The following is a 19,234-nucleotide window of genomic DNA, read 5'->3' on the forward strand; positions in this document are numbered from 1 at the left end:
TTCATCATCAAAATCCAAGAGTCAACACCGGAGGTTCGGACGAAGTGCCGAATGAATAAATGACATATTGAACAACGTAGGCGTATAATTGTTAAGTTTTAACCGAAGTCATTTAGAGTTTAATTGAGTTGATTTTGGAGCGTAATCATACCAACTTGATTATGAGCTTATTGGGCATGATATTTTAAAATTATTTTTTTTATAAATAAATATAAATATCACATTTTTTTCTCTATATTTTTTGTTTTATTTTTTTCTTTATCTCTTTTTCTTCATCATCCTCGATTAGGATGAAAATAAGATATTATGAAGAAAAAAATGATAAAATCGGTAATATTAAAAATGTAAATAATAAAATAATATTTTATTATTTTTTAAAGATTATTAATAATAAAGGGATTATAAAGAGAGAAATGTGAATAGTAATTTTTTTTTAGTATACACAATAATGCCGTCTATAATACATCATCACTTACCTCAAATGGCCACAAGTCGTTCCCCTCTCTCTCCACACGTATCCCACCTTAAATCTACGGATCCTCTTCTGGTTTCCCCCTTCCGGTTAACAAAACCTAAATCCAAAACCTATGGCTTCTCATTGACCAAGAAACGTTATTTCTCCTCTCTCTCTCTCTCTCCCCAAACCCAACCCCTCCCCACACACCCACACACCCACCCACTCCCTGGGCGCCCCCGGGGCGGTTCCCTTCTGGAAACCTACTTGCTTTATCTCCCAATGAGATGAGATGAAACTCTTCGTCACCTCTAATGGTGAGACTCCTCCTCCCTCCCTCTCTCCCTAGTCACCCTTCATCCTTCTCTCTCCTCTCCCTCGCTTCTCCTCTCTCCCACCTCTTCCTTTCCTTCCTCCCCCACTCCCAGGAATCTCTGCAGCAACGACCGAGACGAGGGGCAGGAGAAGACGACGAGGAAGAAGAGTGGGTCGTCTCCAAAGCCCAGCATATCCTCTCCCAGACCAAGTGGGCCAATAGTCCCGATCTCATCCACCTCGCCGAAGCCCTCCTCCCCCGCCACGTACCTGAGATCCTGCGAACCCACCTCGACCCCTGCCGCGCCGTCTCCTTCCTCCGCTGGCTCTCTCAGCGGCATTTCTACAAACCCTGTCCGGACGACTACTTCGCGCTGATCGATCGGCTCCTCGCCGCGAGGATGCTCACGCCCGCCAATCGCGCCTGCAGCCAGATGGTCAGATCTTTCGAGACTATGGATGATATGATCCGCGTCATCGATTTCTTGAATGGCTCGAGGAGCGACGGATTGGTGCTCGATCTTTATTGCTATAACGGCATCTTGATCCAGCTGGGGAAGCTTCAGATGGTCGGGGTTGCGATGAATGTTTACTGCCAGATGTTGGGCCGTGGCATGGAGCCGAATCTCTTGACTTACAATACTATGATCAATATTTTGTGTAAGGATGGCAAGGTCAAGGAGGCTGGATGCATCTTGAGTAGGATTTTGCAGCTCGAGATGAAGCCCGATACTTTTACTTACACCTCGCTGATACTTGGGCATTGTAGGAATTGTGATCTCAATTCAGCATTTTGGATCTTTGAATGGATGGTTAAGGAGGGATGCAACCCGAATTCTGTGACATACTCGACGCTGATCAATGGACTATGTGATGATGGTAAGGTGGATGAAGCATTAGGGCTAATGAATGTGATGGTGCAGAAGGGCGTGCAGCCAACTGTATACACATACACTGTCCCAATTTCAGTCCTTTGCAACTCTGGGCAGGTAAGCAAGGCCTGCAGGTTGGTGATTGATATGAGGAGTAGGAGATGCATGCCTAATGTGCAAACTTACACAGCCCTTATCAGTGGGTTCTGCAAATCTGATGGACTTCACTTGGCAATTGGGTTGTTTCATAAGATGCTGAGGGAAGGAATGACTCCGAATACGATCACATATAATGCTTTGATCGATGGGTTGTGTGAGAAGAGGAGAATTCAATCTGCCACAAAGGTTTTTGAAGCAATGGAGGGGCGAGGTTGCATGCCGAATTTGCAGACCTACAATGAGATGATGAAGGGATTCTGCCTGGTTGGTGCTGTTGAAAAGGCAATGGTTCTCTTTCACAGATTGCTCATGTCAGGTCCTCCACCAAACCAGATTACTTATAACACTATCATATATGGATACTGTAAGATTGGCAACCATAATAATGCCATTCGGATGGTTTATCTGATGAAAGAAAATGGACACAAGCCTGATGAGTGGACTTATACTGAACTTATTTGTGGATTTTGCAAAGGAGGTGAGCTGGATTTAGCTTGCAAGGCACTTGAAGTAATGGCTGAACAAGGTTTAAGGTTGAATGTAGTCACTTACACTACCTTAATTGATGGGTATAGCAAGGAAGGGAAGCTAGATATTGCTTTGTCCTTATTGAATAATATGGAGGAAAATGGCTGCAAGCCAAATTTGCAGACTTTTAATGCTATTATTAGTGGTTTTGCAAAGCAAAATCAGTTAGCAGAAGCAGAAAAACTATGCAGTGAGATGGTTCAACGAGGTTTGTTGCCTAATGTTATAACTTATACATCTCTGATCAATGGGTTGTCCAAGAATGGTGCCACATCTGTTGCAATAAGAGTCATGGATGAAATGGTTGAGCAAGGCTGTTCACCAAATCTTCATACTTATAGTGCTCTCATCCATGGCTTATGTCAGGAGGGCAAGGCTCAGGATGCTGAGAAGATGTTTTTGGAAATGGAAGACAGAGGATTAGTTCCAGATGAGGTTACATATACTTCGATGATGGATGGTTGGATTATGGTAGGTAGGGTCGATGATGCCTTTTCACTATTGAAGCGGATGGTCACTACCGGAAATAAACCTAACTATTGGACGTACAGTGTTTTGATGAAAGGATTATGGAAGGAGAAACAACTGACAGCAAAGAAACTTGCAGCTGTGCCAAATGCAGTCTCCACATGCAGCATAGATGAAAAAGCTACCAGTGTAGATATTTTTTCTAGTCTATTAATGAGATTACCCGAGTATGGATATGAACTGAATATTGATGAGTATAGAACCTTGGTATGTGGCTTATGTGGAGAAGGTAGGTGGTCTGAGGCAGATCAGGTTGTCAAAAGTATGGCTGTGCAAGGCCTGCCTCTAGATGAAGAGATCTATAATTCCTTGCTGCAAGTTTATGCAAATAATCTGAAAATTGAACATGCTTTGGAATTACTGAATGCAATGACTTCCATTGGATTCGAGCCATGTCTAATGGGTTATAAGTCACTAATATGTGCCTTATGCGAAGTTGATAGGGTGCAAGAAGCTCAGAATCTTTTCCATTGTATGCTTCTGCAGCACTGGAGCCCTGATGAAGTTGTTTGGACAATACTAATTGATGGACTTATAAAGGGAGGCAAACCAACTCTATGCACAGAGTTTCTCCAGATAATGGAAGCTAAGGGTTGCAAGCCCACTTTACATACTCATGCTATTCTGGCCAGAGAATTGTCTGCAAAAGACAAATCATCAAAAACTTCAATAGTTGAGATACTGGAGACCTGAGAGTAATTTCTTGTTCAGCTGTTGAATATTGAGGCATTGTTCAGGTGAGCTGCTGAATTGATGGTCAGCCAAGTGAAGTGAGTTTCAGATTCAGACAAATTAATTCTGCAGTAATCATTCTATCATTTCTCATGAGAATCAACTTTTCAGCTGAATACATATTTGTCATTAGTGGGATCGAACAAAAGGTATGTGTAACTTGAAAAAAATGCTAGTATCATCTTTTAGTAGATTATATTACTTTTTTTCTTTTCAACTTACCAAGTACAACTTCCAGGATTTTTCCCTCAGAGAATGAGTGAAGTATGCCAATGGGAGGCTCGAGCAAATGCAGAAACAGCTCGGAAGTTCTTAACCAGAAATCCAAACAATTTTAAGGTAGTATTTAACTCCAATTTAAAATAAGATTTTTTACAATGATGATTATATTATCCCATTTGTTTGTCAAATGATAATATTTTAGTGCATGTCACCATCTTTGTGAAAGATGGATTACTTATTTAGACAATAAAGATGTACATTGAAGTGTTCACTTCAAAAGTATATTCTTCTTGACTATAAAATATTTCAATGAGACTCATTGATAAAGTGTGAAATGATGTGATTATATGGTTACTAGCTGATACAACAACATAATTTTACATTTTGTATTCAAGCCTCCAATCAAATATGTGATAAAGGTTATTTTAGGATCTTTAGCCTCTATTACATAGTAATTCGTTAGATATGACTAATATCCTCCTTAAAAAGGTGTTTCATCTCATTTTTTGCTACTGTGTCAACCAAAGACAACAAGATAACTTCCTAATAAGATATTGCAAAAGTAAAAAGAACAAATAATAGAAGAGCCAAACTTTAGACTCTCCATGCAGAGACTGGAAAGGGGGGAATTCATTTGCAACATTGTTTTCTTTTGTTTGTTTATTCTTCTTCTAGCATCTTTTGTGTCATTTTGTTTCATATCTTGCTTATTATCGTTTTTATTCTGTTTTTGTCTTGTGCAAGAATCCTTTTCGTCTTATTGATATATGAAGTAGAGGATCAAGTGTTCATTAGGGAACACATTTGTATTTTTAATGTGCATTTGGAGAAAGAGATTTGAGTAAATATGTAGTTATGAAATGCTTTGAGTGTTTGGTAAAAATTATATGAAAATTACATTTTAAATATGCATTGACATAAGTGTTGTTTGATAAAATTATATTTCAAAAATTCATTGAATATTATGTGATAAATTTACCCTTGTATCATTTTTAATATTCATTCAAAAGCGAATACATATTTTTATTTAAATAATAAGTAAATAAATTAATGTAATCTTGTAAAAAAAAAATTCATATGGCCTAGATATATAATAAATAAATAATCATATAAATGAGTGTAAAATAATATTTGAAAATAAATAAATACAATTTTACCTTATAGAAGACAAATCATATTGGTTTCTCACTAAATCATGTCATTACATTAAGGAAATATCATAAGGTTATGGTTCCTATTATATAGTGGATTTTGGAGAATGTCATAGGGTACTTTGAAAATTTTGAAAATTTCATTAGTATTCCACAAATGCTGAAATGTTAATGCTATTCAAAGGTAGCATTAGTGTTTAAGCATTGGTAATACATCATCCAAGCCAAATTGAATTTGAAAAAAGAAATTCTAAACACCAATTCAGATTTGAAACGCGTATTGAACCCTCAATGTACATTTCAAATGCGTTCTCAAGCGCACCCCAAATCTGTTGATAACCTTGAACTGAGATGCTTAAAGTATTGGACTGGTTGAGTATGGAACTAGCCCAATATTAAACTTAAACAAAATTGAGTACCTAAGATTTGGGCTAACCTGCTTGGAATTGTCAGCGTGGTTGGTCCATGCACCACTTTTGCACCAAAAGTTTAAATTATATGTGGTGTGGATCATACTGGGTGGCAACTGTTTTATTGCTTTAGTTACTTTATCAAGTATTTATAGTCTATTAGTTATGAACTTAAGAAGTTGTCTCCGTGAAAGAATCCCAAGATTTATTCGTTTGTATAGGCAACTTTTGGTTTTTGTATACGAATAATGGTTGGTGTTCATTTAGGCACTTGGGTAAGGCGAGGTCTGATCACCTCATTTAGGTTCCAATGGGTTATTTTAACTAGGAATATTCCAAGCATACGCTTGAGCCTAAGCTTAGGGTGAGTGCCTGAACCAAATCAGCTTGAGAAGAGCTCTCAAGCTACCCTCATCATCCCTCTGATCTTTTACTGGTACTAAACCACCCTAAACAACATATCAATAATAACAAAGTTGTAAGTCCCACTATTTGGGGTTAGCTACACAGATCATTTTCCATCATTGAGTTCTATAAAAAGTCATATATTTAGTTAAGTTAAATGTATTTAAAATTTTATTTATAATTTCTACTAAAGTCTCATTAGGGCTTCCTTTACCTTTGATACCACTAACGTAATTATTTCACTTCTTCTAACTATCATATTCGTAAGTCTCCTAAACAAATGTTTATATCATGTTAAATAATTTTTTTACGTTATCATCTATCGAAACAATACCTAGTTGTTTACGAAAAAATATTTATTTTCTTATCTTTCCTAGTAACTCCACATGCACCTTAATATTCTCATCTTAGTAATATAAATTTTTTGTATATGTAATTTCTTAACCGTTCAACACTCGGATCCATAATGCATTGTTGTTCTAACAACTGTTTTATAAAATTTTTTTTTTAATCTCAAATATATCTAATGATCATACAAGACTCTTGATGCCCCTTTACCATTTTAACCATCTTGATTTTACTCTATGGATAATATCTTTATTAATCTTTTTATCTTGTTGAATAATTAATCTAAAAAATCTAAAATTTTTACTTAAAGGAACTTCATGTTTATCCAACTTAACCATATCCTCTTGTTATTCCTAGAGTTACTAAAACTATATCTCATATATTTAATTTTAGTCCTATTTAATTTAAAACTTTTAAATCTAAATATTACCTTCATAACTTAAGTTTATAATTAATTTCTTTAGGCTCTCAACAACTAAGATAATATCATCAACATATAATATACTCCAAGGAGGTTTATCTTGTAAATGACTAGTAAATTGGTTCATTATCAATATAAAAAGATAGGGACATAGTGTAGATTCTTAAAATAATTCCATGCTAATAGGAAACTCACTAGACACACTCCTTATACCTCTAACGTTAATAGTTACATTATCATACATATCCTTAATAATATCAATATAACTAGTGGATATACTTTTGTTTTCTAAGACCACCATAATAAATCTTTAGCAATGCCATCATAGGCTTTCTCTAAATCAATAAAAACTAAATGCAAATTTTTCTTTTCTGCTCTATACCCTCTCTCACAAAAAATATATTTTTTTTTATATAATTTTTATATTGAAAAGCATCACATTTCGCTCTAGTGCCTTTTCATAACACTGATATGAATAAATTATCACTCAGAAAGTATAATGTGTGGTAATGTTGGGAATCATATTCTGAGGACTACCCAGAAAAGAAGCCCAGAAAAGCCACCAGCTAACAATTGATGTGAATGACCTTATTTTCCAACCTTGATAATCTACACGATTTTCGGTCCCAACATGTGCGGGACTGGAGTTCTTTACAGCAGCCTTTTGTATGATGTTTTACAGCCCATCTTTATGAGATCTGTCCATTTTCTTCTCCTGATCTGGTTCCATCATAATAATGGTGATGGCCATGTATATGCTAATATTTCAAGATTGCATTATTCTAATGGTAATTGCCGTAGTTATTGTCTGGTTTGACTAAAGAAGACGTCATTATAAGGTTGCTATTCAATATAGTGGAAGTTTGCAGTGTGGACTTTCAGTCCATGTGTTTTTCACGTCAAAACAAACCATTTTTTTATAATAAAATTTGCTGTGTTTGACTGTATCTTATTTGTTTCCTTAAGATAATTACTTGTTTGCTTTACATAGCTTTTGCTTTATTTAGCTTTTGCTTTAGTAGGAGAAAAAGTTTTACTTGGCAATTATTGGTTCTGTTCCTTTCTCCAACAGCGGAACACATTTATTTATTTAATATCATAACATGTACAGCATTCTTTTAATTTTTTGAAAATTAGTAATCAGTGGTAGAGCTAACTGTGTTAAGCATGAAAAGTTCTTATTTTTCTTTTCTTCAGACATTCAAATTCTCACTCATTTTTTACTCTTCTTTCTTCCAAAATTAAGTTATTCACTGCCTAAACCTTCATGTTATCTAGCTCACGATTGCATCTTAATGTTCTTTGAAGCCATAGGTTGAATCAGCTTCTACCTTGTTATGAGGGTGGAAACTTCCCTCCTCTGAAATTGCCAAAAGATGGTAATCCATGGCATATTTTTGGCACTTGGGCATGCTGATTCATTAATGATGATACAGTCCTGTTTTAAGTTATAATGCTCTTATTTGCTTATTGTCAATCCATCATCCTAGAGACCATGTTGCAACTCATCCCAAAATCTATTTTGATGAATTTGATTCCATGGCAAATGGAAAATCAGGACCATCCAAAGGACTATTTCAGAGAACAAGCAAAATAAGGATGGGGATTGGAAGATTATAGCAGTACTCCGAACAAGAAAAAGAAGCATGACAAAGAACGGCTTGCATCAACTGCTATGAAACTGGCTATTCCTAATGACTCCAAGGCAAGGTATAAAAACTTAGCAGACATAAGAGCTTGAAACTGCTCCCATGTTAATAACAACTCATGAGGTATTAGAGGCAACTTACCAATATATTGGAAACAAGAGATAAAACTCAAAATATTCCAGGTTCTTTCTTTTTGAACTCTCTTTTTCTCACATGCATTAAATTTGTTGTTAATTCTTTTGATCAGATGTATCTAGCTTAATTTCTGATCCAACAGAATTTTTGCTTAGACTGGGCTCACTGGTGTTGGTGCTCCCATGATGATGCAAACACCTGTAAAATAAAATAAAACAAATATGTTTAATTTTTTTCCTCTGTAACCAAACAAATGTTTGATCAGATTTTAGAATTGGAAGAAGACGTGGAAGCTGGAGAAGAGTCCATCTTCCAAACCTCTCAAAAGAAAAGGACCTGTTACAAATTTATTCTTCTTAAATAGTTTCTCCTCGCATCATCCTGGATCAACATTTTATGTGAATTAATGCAGTAAGACAATCGCTTCCTTGTTAAGCGATCACTCACACTGCCACCTACACACACAGTCCTTCACCTATAACATGTATGCTGGGTTGTCAGTCTCTTATTTCATGGTTTGTTGGTTGTCACTGTGTTCTTTTCGTTCCTATTATCGGAACAGTAATCACAAATCAAATAGTGGTTTCTATGGTGAGCATTCCCTGCGTCATCACTAACATAGCAGATCTCTTTTTAGCAGAAAAAAGGATTCATTCATCGGATCCACCTCCAGAAACACTAGTGCATCAGTTTGCATACTTCAGCTGATACAGACAGTTGGATAGAGCATTTTACTAAACATTTTATGCTTAGAAATAAGCAAAGCACACCAAATATATATCTATATATATTCTCAAAAAAGTCTTCTCTGTCGTCTTCATCCTGTGTCTCAACAGTAGGTGTCACAAGTAGAACAGTAAGTGAATTGCTCAGTATGAAATCAATTGTTTCTGCTGATCTGATAATGCGGTAATCAGCTATTGGTGAGCTAGCAAGTCTTCCGACTCTATTTCAGGGGATAAGTCCTATGTTGATAGAATAAATAATAATGAAATAATGAAACCATTATATACGTATGTATGTTTAAATGTGGGGGTTGTGTGAATAAAAAGCTCGATATCCGTTGCAAGTTGTTCCACATTTTAATCGTCAGGGCATGCATTCCTTGCAATAAATTTTTATTCACCGTTGGATTTTTATTTTGCGCATCTTAAGGCAATCTAAACGGTCATAAACCCATGAACGATCATCGTGTGCGATTTCTTCCTCTTGTTTGGCTTCCGGACGAATGTCGATCAGTTACTTCGAAATCCCTATGGAAACGTGGACAAAACCCTCGGCGGACCTAATTAGTCTCTCCTCTGTTTCGCCTCGATTGAGTTGGCGATGGGGGACACGTCGGCGGAGAATTCCCCCAGGCTTCCTTTGCATTACTACCGGAACATCCTCCTTGCCACCGCCGCTCCCTTCCCAACGTCAACAACGTCCGGAGATACCCTTGGATGTAATTTTCCCATCCAATTTTATGTTTTCTTCTTTTTTTTCTCGTTCCAAACAATGATTCTTTCAGGACATTTTAGTGTTATGAGAATGAGATATGAGACCTTTTTTCTAATTTTGGATTAAGATGTTTTGAAAGGGGATGTGCTTGCTTGATATTGCTGGACTCGAGGGTATAATGCAGTATGTATGTGTGGGATGGAAGCGAACCGGATCGCTGCCGAGACAGGCTATGAAGGAGAATTGCTCCTCCAGGGAGACTTGTGACAAGTTTGTACCTTCCCAATAATCTTTGTTATATATTTCTTAATCAGTAATTTTCCCTCTGTTTAGTACTAAAATTCGAAGTTATTAGTGATGGTAATAAGTTTATTGGATGATCTTTTAAAGTAATTTAAGCTTATATACTTGTGGCATCCTGTTTATAATATAAAATGAAATTAGTTGCAGCGAATTTGATTTTTAAGTTCTAAATAACCATTGCTTACTTTTTGTGCCCTCAAAAGATCATTTTTCTGAATCCTTTTTCTCCTAGGGCTCACCAGAATTCTCCTTCTCTAAGGTTGGAGATTTATAGTTTCTCATAGAGAGCCTTCTACACCAAGGTTCATAGAATTGGAAATGGTCGTAGGATTTAAGTTTAAGTGGATTCTTTTATCGGTTGTTTTATTTTACAATATCTGGACATCAGCAAGCAATTGGTGCAAGTGGCTTATACTTGGACAAAACTCTGGAATTTGCCAGAATAAAGATCGAGCAGAAGTTTGTTGGTATCGGGCAGGATTGCCCAGAGTAGACCAAAAATAAGGACATTGCTCCTCTTGTCTAATTCTGAGTCCTGAAAATTCCCCTTGTGACTGGGCTACTCAAGATCAGACTCAACCACTTCTGATTCTGATTGGCTCAGTCAGATTGGGTTTGGCTGATCCTGGGAGTCAAGTTGGAATTCTGTATTGGCATGTCTCTTAGTTTTTACCTTGTCTTCCTCCTGAAGAATTTGCTGAATGAACCTTAACAGCATAGATTAACAGGTTTGAGTGCAGGTTATTAGTGGTGAGCTTTTGGTTCCATAAAAACAAGTCCAGTTTCGCTGTCCTCAAACAAGGATAATATGGATAAGGTCATATGCTGATGCCTCTATCGATAGCATGACATTGTACGATATTGGCCTACATTCCTCTATGATGATCAGCATAAGGCAAACATTAGCTTAGGCATGTTTCGGTACAAACTCAGCAAACACATACAATACCTTTCACGTGTTCATATGTGGCCATTAGCTCAAGAATTCTTGTTATCAAATATGGGAAACTGTTGGGGTGTTGATCCAAAAATTTGAGAGCAGGTTTAATAGGTTTATGCTTATTTCGAACAACTTCTTTGGCTTTCCCTTTGTTACTTATGCTTTTAATATATGAAATGACCTGTTTGAAGATCGACGGTGTTGTTTAGTTCACCTCTATGATGATTAAAAGCAATGGAAGACAGGGTATTTGACACATCAACATATCTTAAGGTGCATTGAAATGTTTGGATAAAACATGGTATATAACATGCCAGGTCTTCAATTTGCCTTTATAGATTGGTGGATGACAATTAGCATGAGGACATTGAATCACACGATTGGTCGAAGCTCTACTTGTCAGGCTTTTGATCATGGAAAAAACTTGTGGACATCAAATATAGTCAAAGATAGCATTTGCCAAAAACATGAGTTCTACTCTTCAAACATATTAGTTGTGGAGGAAAAGCTCCTATGTAGATCTTCATCAATTTATTTATTTATGGAGTAGGGTCTTGTCAGTCTATAGATTTCATTCTTGCATATGACTTTTTTGTGTTGATTGATAGAAAATCGATGAAAATGATTGCTTCTAAGAATTGGTTCATATTTCTTTCCCAGGATTATCAGAGTCAAATTTAGGCAACAGTTTTAGAAGGTTTTTTTCGGTCAGACTAGGTGTCCTAAGAGTACAATATTGTTGGGAACTTAATTTATTATCATCATAAAAAGTTTCTAAAAAATTATCTTCTAATGATGGATTGTACAATGTTTAAGATTGACCTAATAGCCTTCATCTTTCTGCTTCTGGATTTTAAATGAGTTATTTATAGCTCAAATAAGTTGCTTTCCTAACTACAACTTAGAAAACTGGTATTTCGGGTTTTTATTCAAGGGTTGACTACGATATGCTAACATGGTAATTAAATTACAGGTGGAATTGTATGACCCACCTGCGTCAGCTGTAGTGAGAGAGTGAGTGGCGTTTCCTTGGTATTCTGGTGAGCCTGACACCATTTGGAGTGCCAGGTCTGTGAGAAGGTGCAGGTGAGAAGGTGCAGGTGACCTACATACAGATGCTGAGCTGGTGACCTACATACGATATGCTAGCCAGGTCTGTGAGAAGGTGCAGGTGACCTACATACAGATGCTGAGCTGGTAGCCTGCCACAAGGATGTGGCATTGGCTTCACTCGCTGGGGTTTGCAAGGTCTCATCTCATCTAGTGCAAATGGAACAACATTAAGGTAGAATGCATTATCTTGGGCTGGCTAATTTCACCTTAAATTCATGGGAAGATTCTTGTACATGAGAGGAGCATAAGCAAATTTGATGAAAACTTCTAAATCTATTCAATGGTCCTGTAGAATCTTTCAAATTTCTTCTTCTTCTTCTTCTACCATGTTATGTTTTCTTTGCCGCTGGGCAGGAAAAAAAAAACAAGAAAAAGGGCTTTGAGTTATTGGCTTCTTGTTCTCGAAAGAAAATGAAATTAGGGATGTTTTAGAGAAGATTTGAGATCTTAAGAAAGTGATGGAAATGAGGACGTTCATTTAATCATGTAGGGATAATATCTTTGGCGATGATGGTATTGGTGATAATGACAAAAGTAACGGTAACGTTGGTGCTTATGCTTATCCTACCTTATCTAACCATATCTTCTCTGGCGGCACCATCAACTTGTCTTTGGTCCCAAAACTGGGCGAATAAAGCAAGAGGACATAAGAGGCAGTGCAAGTGAGAGCGAATAAGTTGAATTAAGTAGACACGTTAACATATACCAAGAAGATTTGTAGATGGATGATGTAATCAGAAGAGATGCGATAGAGAAGGATCTAGTAAAATAAAGATTTAAATATTTTTATGTTAATTAAAAATATTTTTTGTTTTACTACTCGGTGACGACACGTAATTGACGCACAAGCTAGCTTAGTACTTTGAAATCTCACTGGTACATGTGGGTTTATTTTAGATCGAGGATGAGGAGGTGGCACGTTAGGGTGCTGTTTTCCATTGGTCGTCAAAGTGAAAGGTGGCACAGCGATATCCATGAATCCGTGGAGTAAATGTGGGCGCCGCTATAAAGTGTGTGAAAAAAACAAGAGGCGCTCATTCAAACATAGTCTGAATTCTCCAACCGATGGCGTGCAAGCTTTCCGATCAAAACAATGCGAGAAGAAACCAAGAGACAGTATCTTGTAAGGGGATTCTTCCGAGACCACAATAAAAGCATAGGAAGCGAGACAGTTCCTTGTCCATTCCATCTCACGCAAGGGGAGCAGCAGCCACTGCTGCACAACCGAAGCATATACCCTTACCGGATGCTTTCTGCAGCTATCATCAACCATGGAGCAAACCAGACACAGAGACGCAGACAAAAAAGATTACAGAAGCTCCCTTTTGATGCAAAGTAATAAGGGAAAGGAAGAGAGAAAGAGAGACGGCTCAAAACAAATTGAGCTGAGCTCCTTCCTCAGTGCACTCGACAATTACACTGTTAATGATGATGATCGCAGCAACCGAGTGTTCTCAGGTGGTACAAGCCGACCACGAGGTGTGGTCCATGGTCAGGCCGGCTCGGCTCTCCAAACGGACCGGCTTCTCCTTGCCGCCGATCAGTCTTGCTGGGTTCCCCACTGCTGTTGTCCTCGGCGGCACCGGCTTCAGCACCACCGACCCGGCCCCGATTTTTGCCCCTTCCCCGATCCTCACATTTCCCAGCACTTGTGTCCCAGCGCCGATCAGCACCCCATCGCCGATCTTCGGGTGCCGATCGCCGATCTCCTTTCCGGTGCCGCCCAACGTGACACCGTGCAGGAACGAGACGTCATCTCCAACCACCGCCGTCTCGCCGATCACCAACCCAGTGGCGTGGTCCAACAACACGCCGGCCCCGATCCGAGCCCCCGGGTGGATGTCTACCGCGAAGACCTCTGACACGCGACTCTGCAGCAGTAGTGCCACCGACCTACGACCCTCGATCCAAAGTCGGTGGGCCACCCGGTGCACCTGCAGCGCCATGAAGCCCTTGTAGTAGAGGAAGCAATGTACCATCTTATCGCAAGCCGGGTCACGGTCCCTAGCGGCGCGGAGGTCGACGCGGATGGCCCGTCGGATCTCAGGGTCGTTCCCCAGAACCGCGGAGAATAGATCCCGGAGGACGCTGGTGGAGAGGAGGGCGGGTACGGCCAGCTTGCTGGCGAGGTTGGCGGAGAGAGCGGATTCTAATGTTTCATGAGAGAGGACGAGGTCGTCGTAGAGCTTGTGGAGGAGGGGCTCCTCTTCGGCGACGGCTCGCGCCTCTTCCTGTATCCTGCACCACACCTCGTCGACGAGGGAGAGGTCGACCATGAGCTGGCAGAGACCGGTCCCGTGGATGAGAGATCGGGTAGCGTCAAAAGCGACGGATTTGATCATGGCGGACTTGGCGCAGCAGCTCTGGACGCAGGCGGCCATCACCTCGCAAGGCATGTCTATCGATCTGCTCTGAGAGTAAACGGAGAATTGCGAAGGGGATGCAAATGATGGGACTATATATATATATGTAAAGCTGTGGTGTGGTGAGAGAATGGATGATGCAATCGAGAGAACACGGAAGATTCAACGAGAAAGTTAATCCACCTAATAATAATAATTTTTGCAACAGTAATTATTATCTATTAATATTGTAAATAATATTGTAATTGTCTTTATTTGGACATTTCAGGCTGATCCATAGAGATGAGGAGTGATGCTTTATGTACCTGTTAAAGACTTATGCCGACCTTCTGATTAGAGAAAACAAAAGTGGGACCCACGCGGTTCTCTTAGCTTCCCACAGTCAAAAGGCAAGTGGGTCCCTCGTTGGTTCTCCGTGATTCCGCGTGGAGCAACGGGTGCAATTACCGTGTTTTGTCGTAGCCATCACTGAGGAAAAGACCATTTCTCATTGGCGGCGCCACGGGACCTTTCGACTGCAATCAGCTTCTGACGAATGGCAAGCTCCAATTTACTGGCTGATGCTGGGCCGAGACTGGTGAGCCAAACCAGGGATTTGCCGGGCCGACTTGGCACGGCCCACAAGGAACATATTAGGACCGTCAGATTGAAATCGGACGATCGAAGATTCGTTTCCGCAAGTGCGAGATCGCCACGAATGTTGGAGAGGCGTGAACGGCATCCAAGGATGGGGGACAGTTGACCATTGTGGGTTGTACAACGTTGAGGCGGCGGCGGGGAAAAGGGTGACGTTTGAGATGACGCCGTCATTCGGATAGTCAAAGCAGAATCTTCGACTCGAAGGCGGTGATGGCTTGCGAAGCAAGTCCGTCGACATTAAATAAAATTGCCGACGTCGTGTACGTGACTGCCCCGGGAATGAGGACCCACTGGTGAGACCCATGCAGCAACCAATCGCGTCCAAGGATAAACATAAGGCTGCTTAGTGTCGCCTACAAGTATGTCGGACTGTTGGATTTCTTTTGGATTAAAGGTTTGATAAGCCCATTAATGACTCGTTAGGGGTAAAACAGAGTGCAATTACAATTTCTACTGTTCGTTAGTAACTGTATCTATATCTATAAGCATCTGTGTAATTTGTGCTGCATAGACATTAACATAACTTGTTCATAGTCAAGGTATATGTAAGAATCACGTAAGTATTCCGAAACAATTTGTGCTTTATAAGCATGAACATAACTTGGTCTTGCACTAGGCTACTCAATACAGTAAATCTACTTTGGTTGCATGTCCTCAGTTACATCATTCCTTCATCGAAAATATAATCCACATAAAGTTTTGAAGAAAAAGAAAACTTGGAACTTTTATAGAATAAAAGCCTTCTAGTATATTCTATGTGTTTATGTTGATTATTTAACTAATGGAATTGGAGTATGTAAGCTAATCTTTTGATCGTAGTGTCATTAATGCAAAACCTATTTAGTTTATCTCTTATTAAATAAATTTAATTAGTTTAAACATATTTTGTATATGTTGTAAGTGGTTGTCATATAGCAATATCCACTTAAGGAGGCAAAAAAAAAAAAAAAACAAATACAGAAAACAGGAAAGAAATCAAATTCGATTTTCATTGAAGATTATAATTTTGATTGAAGATCTTAAAAATTTTATTTTTGGAAGTATATCAATAAGAATATTAAAAAAATATTTTCAAATCAATTCAAGAATATTATCTGCTTTTCTCAAACCAATTCATTATATTATCTTCCAAAACAAATTATATATCTGATTTGATAAAATTATAATTTTTTATATTTATATATATATTTTTATTTGAACCCCTAAAAGGAGCTAAAATATTATAATATATTAATTAATGAAATGATATTTTTTCACAAATTATATGTGAGTGGTGAAACTCATAGTTTGATTTGTAACTGTGTGATATTCCATCCTTTATGTTTGGGATGTTCAAATCAGTTTAAACCAAACTATTTTTGGTTTGGTATAATCTAAATTGAAATCGATTTAGATTTATTTAATCAAATTATTTTAAAATTAATCAATCTGATTTAGTTAACTGATTAACTAATTTATAATTTTAAATTATTTTTTTTAAAATGATAGTTTTTAAATTAACTGATTCAATTCAATTGAATCAAACCAAGATCTTGATCGATATCTTTTAAATTAAATTATGTTTGGTTTGTTTTAAATTGATTAAGTCAATCGAAAAAGGATATTCTAAATTAAAATTATTTATAGTATTCAAAATCGAATAATTTATAAACAGTTTAGACCGAACTGATTTGTTACTGACTCAATTCGAGTTCAGTTCCAATTTGATTCGATTTTTTATCCATTTTGAACAGCCAAATTTTATATGCAAGACTCGGGGAGATATGCCACTTTCATCATGTGAGTTTACTACTTAAGTTAGAGTGAGAATGGTAGTCATTTCTTTTTTTTTTTTTCATTGTTATCATTCTTTCTAGTACTCTATCATTAAAAAATAATCTATTAACATAAATTAATTACTATAAATGATGTATTACTTTATTATTAATTTTGTTTGTATACTATAGTTAAGAAAATAATTAAAATTGATTTCCTTAATCATGTAGATAAGTTAGGAATTCTACTAATCAATTAAATTATTAATTAACTTATTTTCTAATGAGTGATTTGATTTTTAGGAAGTAAATAGTTTACATTTAATTTTCATGTGTGAACTATAAGAAATAAATATTATATTTCTTGTTGAATCTCGGATTTTGATGATGAAACAAATTGATAGTATTTATGATTTGATTTGTGTTTTGAGTGATATAGGATGCTTCAATCAGGGAGAGACAATTAAAATAGGAAGAATCATGTTGGGTCGAAATAGAATATGCTAGAAGATTAGACGTCGAGCAGGAGGATCAGTCGACGTATCGACAGAAGGGTTCAGTCCATGAGTTCGGGCATCGAGCTAAGAAGAGCAAAATTTACGCCAAGGAAATTGGAATTATGAAGGTCAACTGGCCGATTGGGCAATAGGCCACAAGAGAGGACGATACGCCGAAGAATCGGATAAAGCGTCGATGAACCAATAATATGCCAGACAACATGATTCAAGCTTTGTAATAATTGTCTAGATCAAAGTAGGTTTTATTTGTATAGGATTAACCACGATAGTGATCAAGGCATAAAGCAAAATGAAGCCCCCGAGTCAAGAACGAGATTTCTTTGGGAGTTCGAGAGTTTATCGGAAGTTCTACCAGAATTGACTGAGAAGTCCAGGAGCTTGTCGAAGAAGCTCGTCAGAACTCGCCAAGAAGATCATCGTGAAGTCTAGGAGCTTGTAGAGAGTTCGTTGGAACATTGCCGAGAGATCGTCGGAAGTTCGCCGAAAGATCACCGGAAGCTCGCCAGAAGAAACCAAGACTAATCGGACTGGATTTGCTTAGTATATGCCTTAAATTTTATAGTTAGCATATAATTAAGATTGGAATTGGGCCAACCTAATTTGGAGCCATCTGGGCCCATGTATAGACTGTATTGGGTTAAGTGAAAGGCTCAAATAGTGACCCAACAAGTGGCACCATCATTGCACAATCTCTGAGACTATGTTAGGCGGTGGTACCGCCCAGACATAGTCTCCTATATAGTGGTACCTATTAGGATCAAGAGTGGCACTAAGAGGGGGGGGTGAATTAGTACAACGGAAAAATTATTCATTTCAAAAGTCTTCGTTTCAATTAAATCCGATTCCGACGAAAACCGTTTCATAAAGATTTTAACTTAAAAGCGTATTAGAGAGCGAAGAGAAGGTAGTAAGAAGGTAAAGTAGCTTGCAAGAAAGGTAAATTGCTCAAGATGAAATGTAAACCATAATTTAGAGTGGTTCGATCGATGTGACCTACATTCACTTTTGAATTCCTCGTCCGTCAAGATCACTGGTGTCCACTAATGACCTACCTTTAATAGGCGAAGACTAACTACCTTTTATAGCTCTTTCTCCTTTTACCAGGTTTAGGAAATAACCCTTATAAGTCTCACTCCTCTTTCTTGAATGGTTATAAAGCTAAGAGAGAGAGAAGGAGGATACTTCTCACTTTTACAATACTTTTAACACACTAAACACTTAGAATTTTTCACACTATCAATTGCACTTTGTTACACTTTCATGCAGAAAAGATGGGGTATTTATAGGCCCCAATGGCTTCTGAATTAGAGCTAAAATGTATCACTTCCTCGGATTTTGGGGTACTGGCGGTACCACCGCCATTATTGAACAGTACTACTGCTTGCAGACTGACAATGGATAGTACCATCGCTCAGTCTAGGCGGTACGATCACCTGACAGAGCTCAAAGACCGAGCTCTAATGGTACTACCGCTTGATAGGGGCGGTACCATCGCCTGACAGCATTAAATGTTGGCGGCACCATAACCAAGAACACTTGGGAGATCGAGTCCTAGGTGGTGCCACTGTCGGCCATGATTTCAGATGCTGAATGGGTTATTCAATCCAGCCCAAATCAACTCTATTAAGGGGCCAGTTGGCCCCTATTTGAGTTAGTAGGATTACCTCCCAATCCCAATTAATGTACTTAACTATAATTAAGGCAGGCAATTAGTCCGATATGTCGATTTCTCTCGGCGATCCTTCGACGAACTTCTTGGCGAGTCTTCTGGCGCACTTCTGGCGAACTCCCGACGAACTCTCGGCGATCTTCCAATGAGCTCTCGGTGATCTTCC

General features: G+C 38.2%; 2 protein-coding genes across 4 annotated transcripts; one reads left to right on the forward strand and one right to left on the reverse strand.

Annotated features, from left to right (window-relative positions):
• Positions 1 to 667: 667 nt before the first annotated feature.
• On the forward strand, positions 668 to 12,512 carry LOC135629664 (pentatricopeptide repeat-containing protein At5g65560-like). 3 transcript variants are annotated; one of them, XM_065137386.1, is made up of 5 exons: positions 668 to 3,737; positions 3,827 to 3,927; positions 7,854 to 9,773; positions 9,909 to 10,039; positions 11,986 to 12,512. In XM_065137386.1, exon 1 carries the CDS (start codon positions 769 to 771, stop codon positions 3,547 to 3,549), a length of 2,781 nt encoding a protein of 926 aa, XP_064993458.1. In that variant the 5' UTR covers positions 668 to 768; the 3' UTR covers positions 3,550 to 3,737; positions 3,827 to 3,927; positions 7,854 to 9,773; positions 9,909 to 10,039; positions 11,986 to 12,512. The 3 variants fall into 3 exon arrangements, with proteins under 3 accessions (XP_064993458.1, XP_064993457.1, XP_064993456.1); XM_065137385.1 differs by having other exon boundaries at positions 8,104 to 9,773; positions 9,897 to 10,039; XM_065137384.1 differs by having other exon boundaries at positions 8,104 to 9,773.
• Positions 12,513 to 13,274: 762 nt separating this feature from the next.
• LOC135628672 (probable serine acetyltransferase 4) lies at positions 13,275 to 14,580 on the reverse strand. Its single transcript, XM_065135484.1, has one exon. The coding sequence runs from the start codon at positions 14,519 to 14,521 to the stop codon at positions 13,580 to 13,582; it is 942 nt and encodes a 313-aa protein (XP_064991556.1). The 5' UTR covers positions 14,522 to 14,580; the 3' UTR covers positions 13,275 to 13,579.
• Between the last annotated feature and the right edge of the window lie 4,654 nt (positions 14,581 to 19,234).

This window comes from Musa acuminata, chromosome BXJ3-1 (genome assembly GCF_036884655.1).
Source record: "Musa acuminata AAA Group cultivar baxijiao chromosome BXJ3-1, Cavendish_Baxijiao_AAA, whole genome shotgun sequence".
NCBI classification, from domain to species: domain Eukaryota; kingdom Viridiplantae; phylum Streptophyta; class Magnoliopsida; order Zingiberales; family Musaceae; genus Musa; species Musa acuminata.

What these genes read in the sequence shown, in the direction of transcription:
- LOC135629664 (XM_065137386.1), top strand. Translation starts at nt 769, where the DNA reads ATGGTGAGACTCCTCCTCCCTCCCTCTCTCCCTAGTCACCCTTCATCC.
- LOC135628672 (XM_065135484.1), bottom strand. Translation starts at nt 14,521, where the DNA reads ATGCCTTGCGAGGTGATGGCCGCCTGCGTCCAGAGCTGCTGCGCCAAG.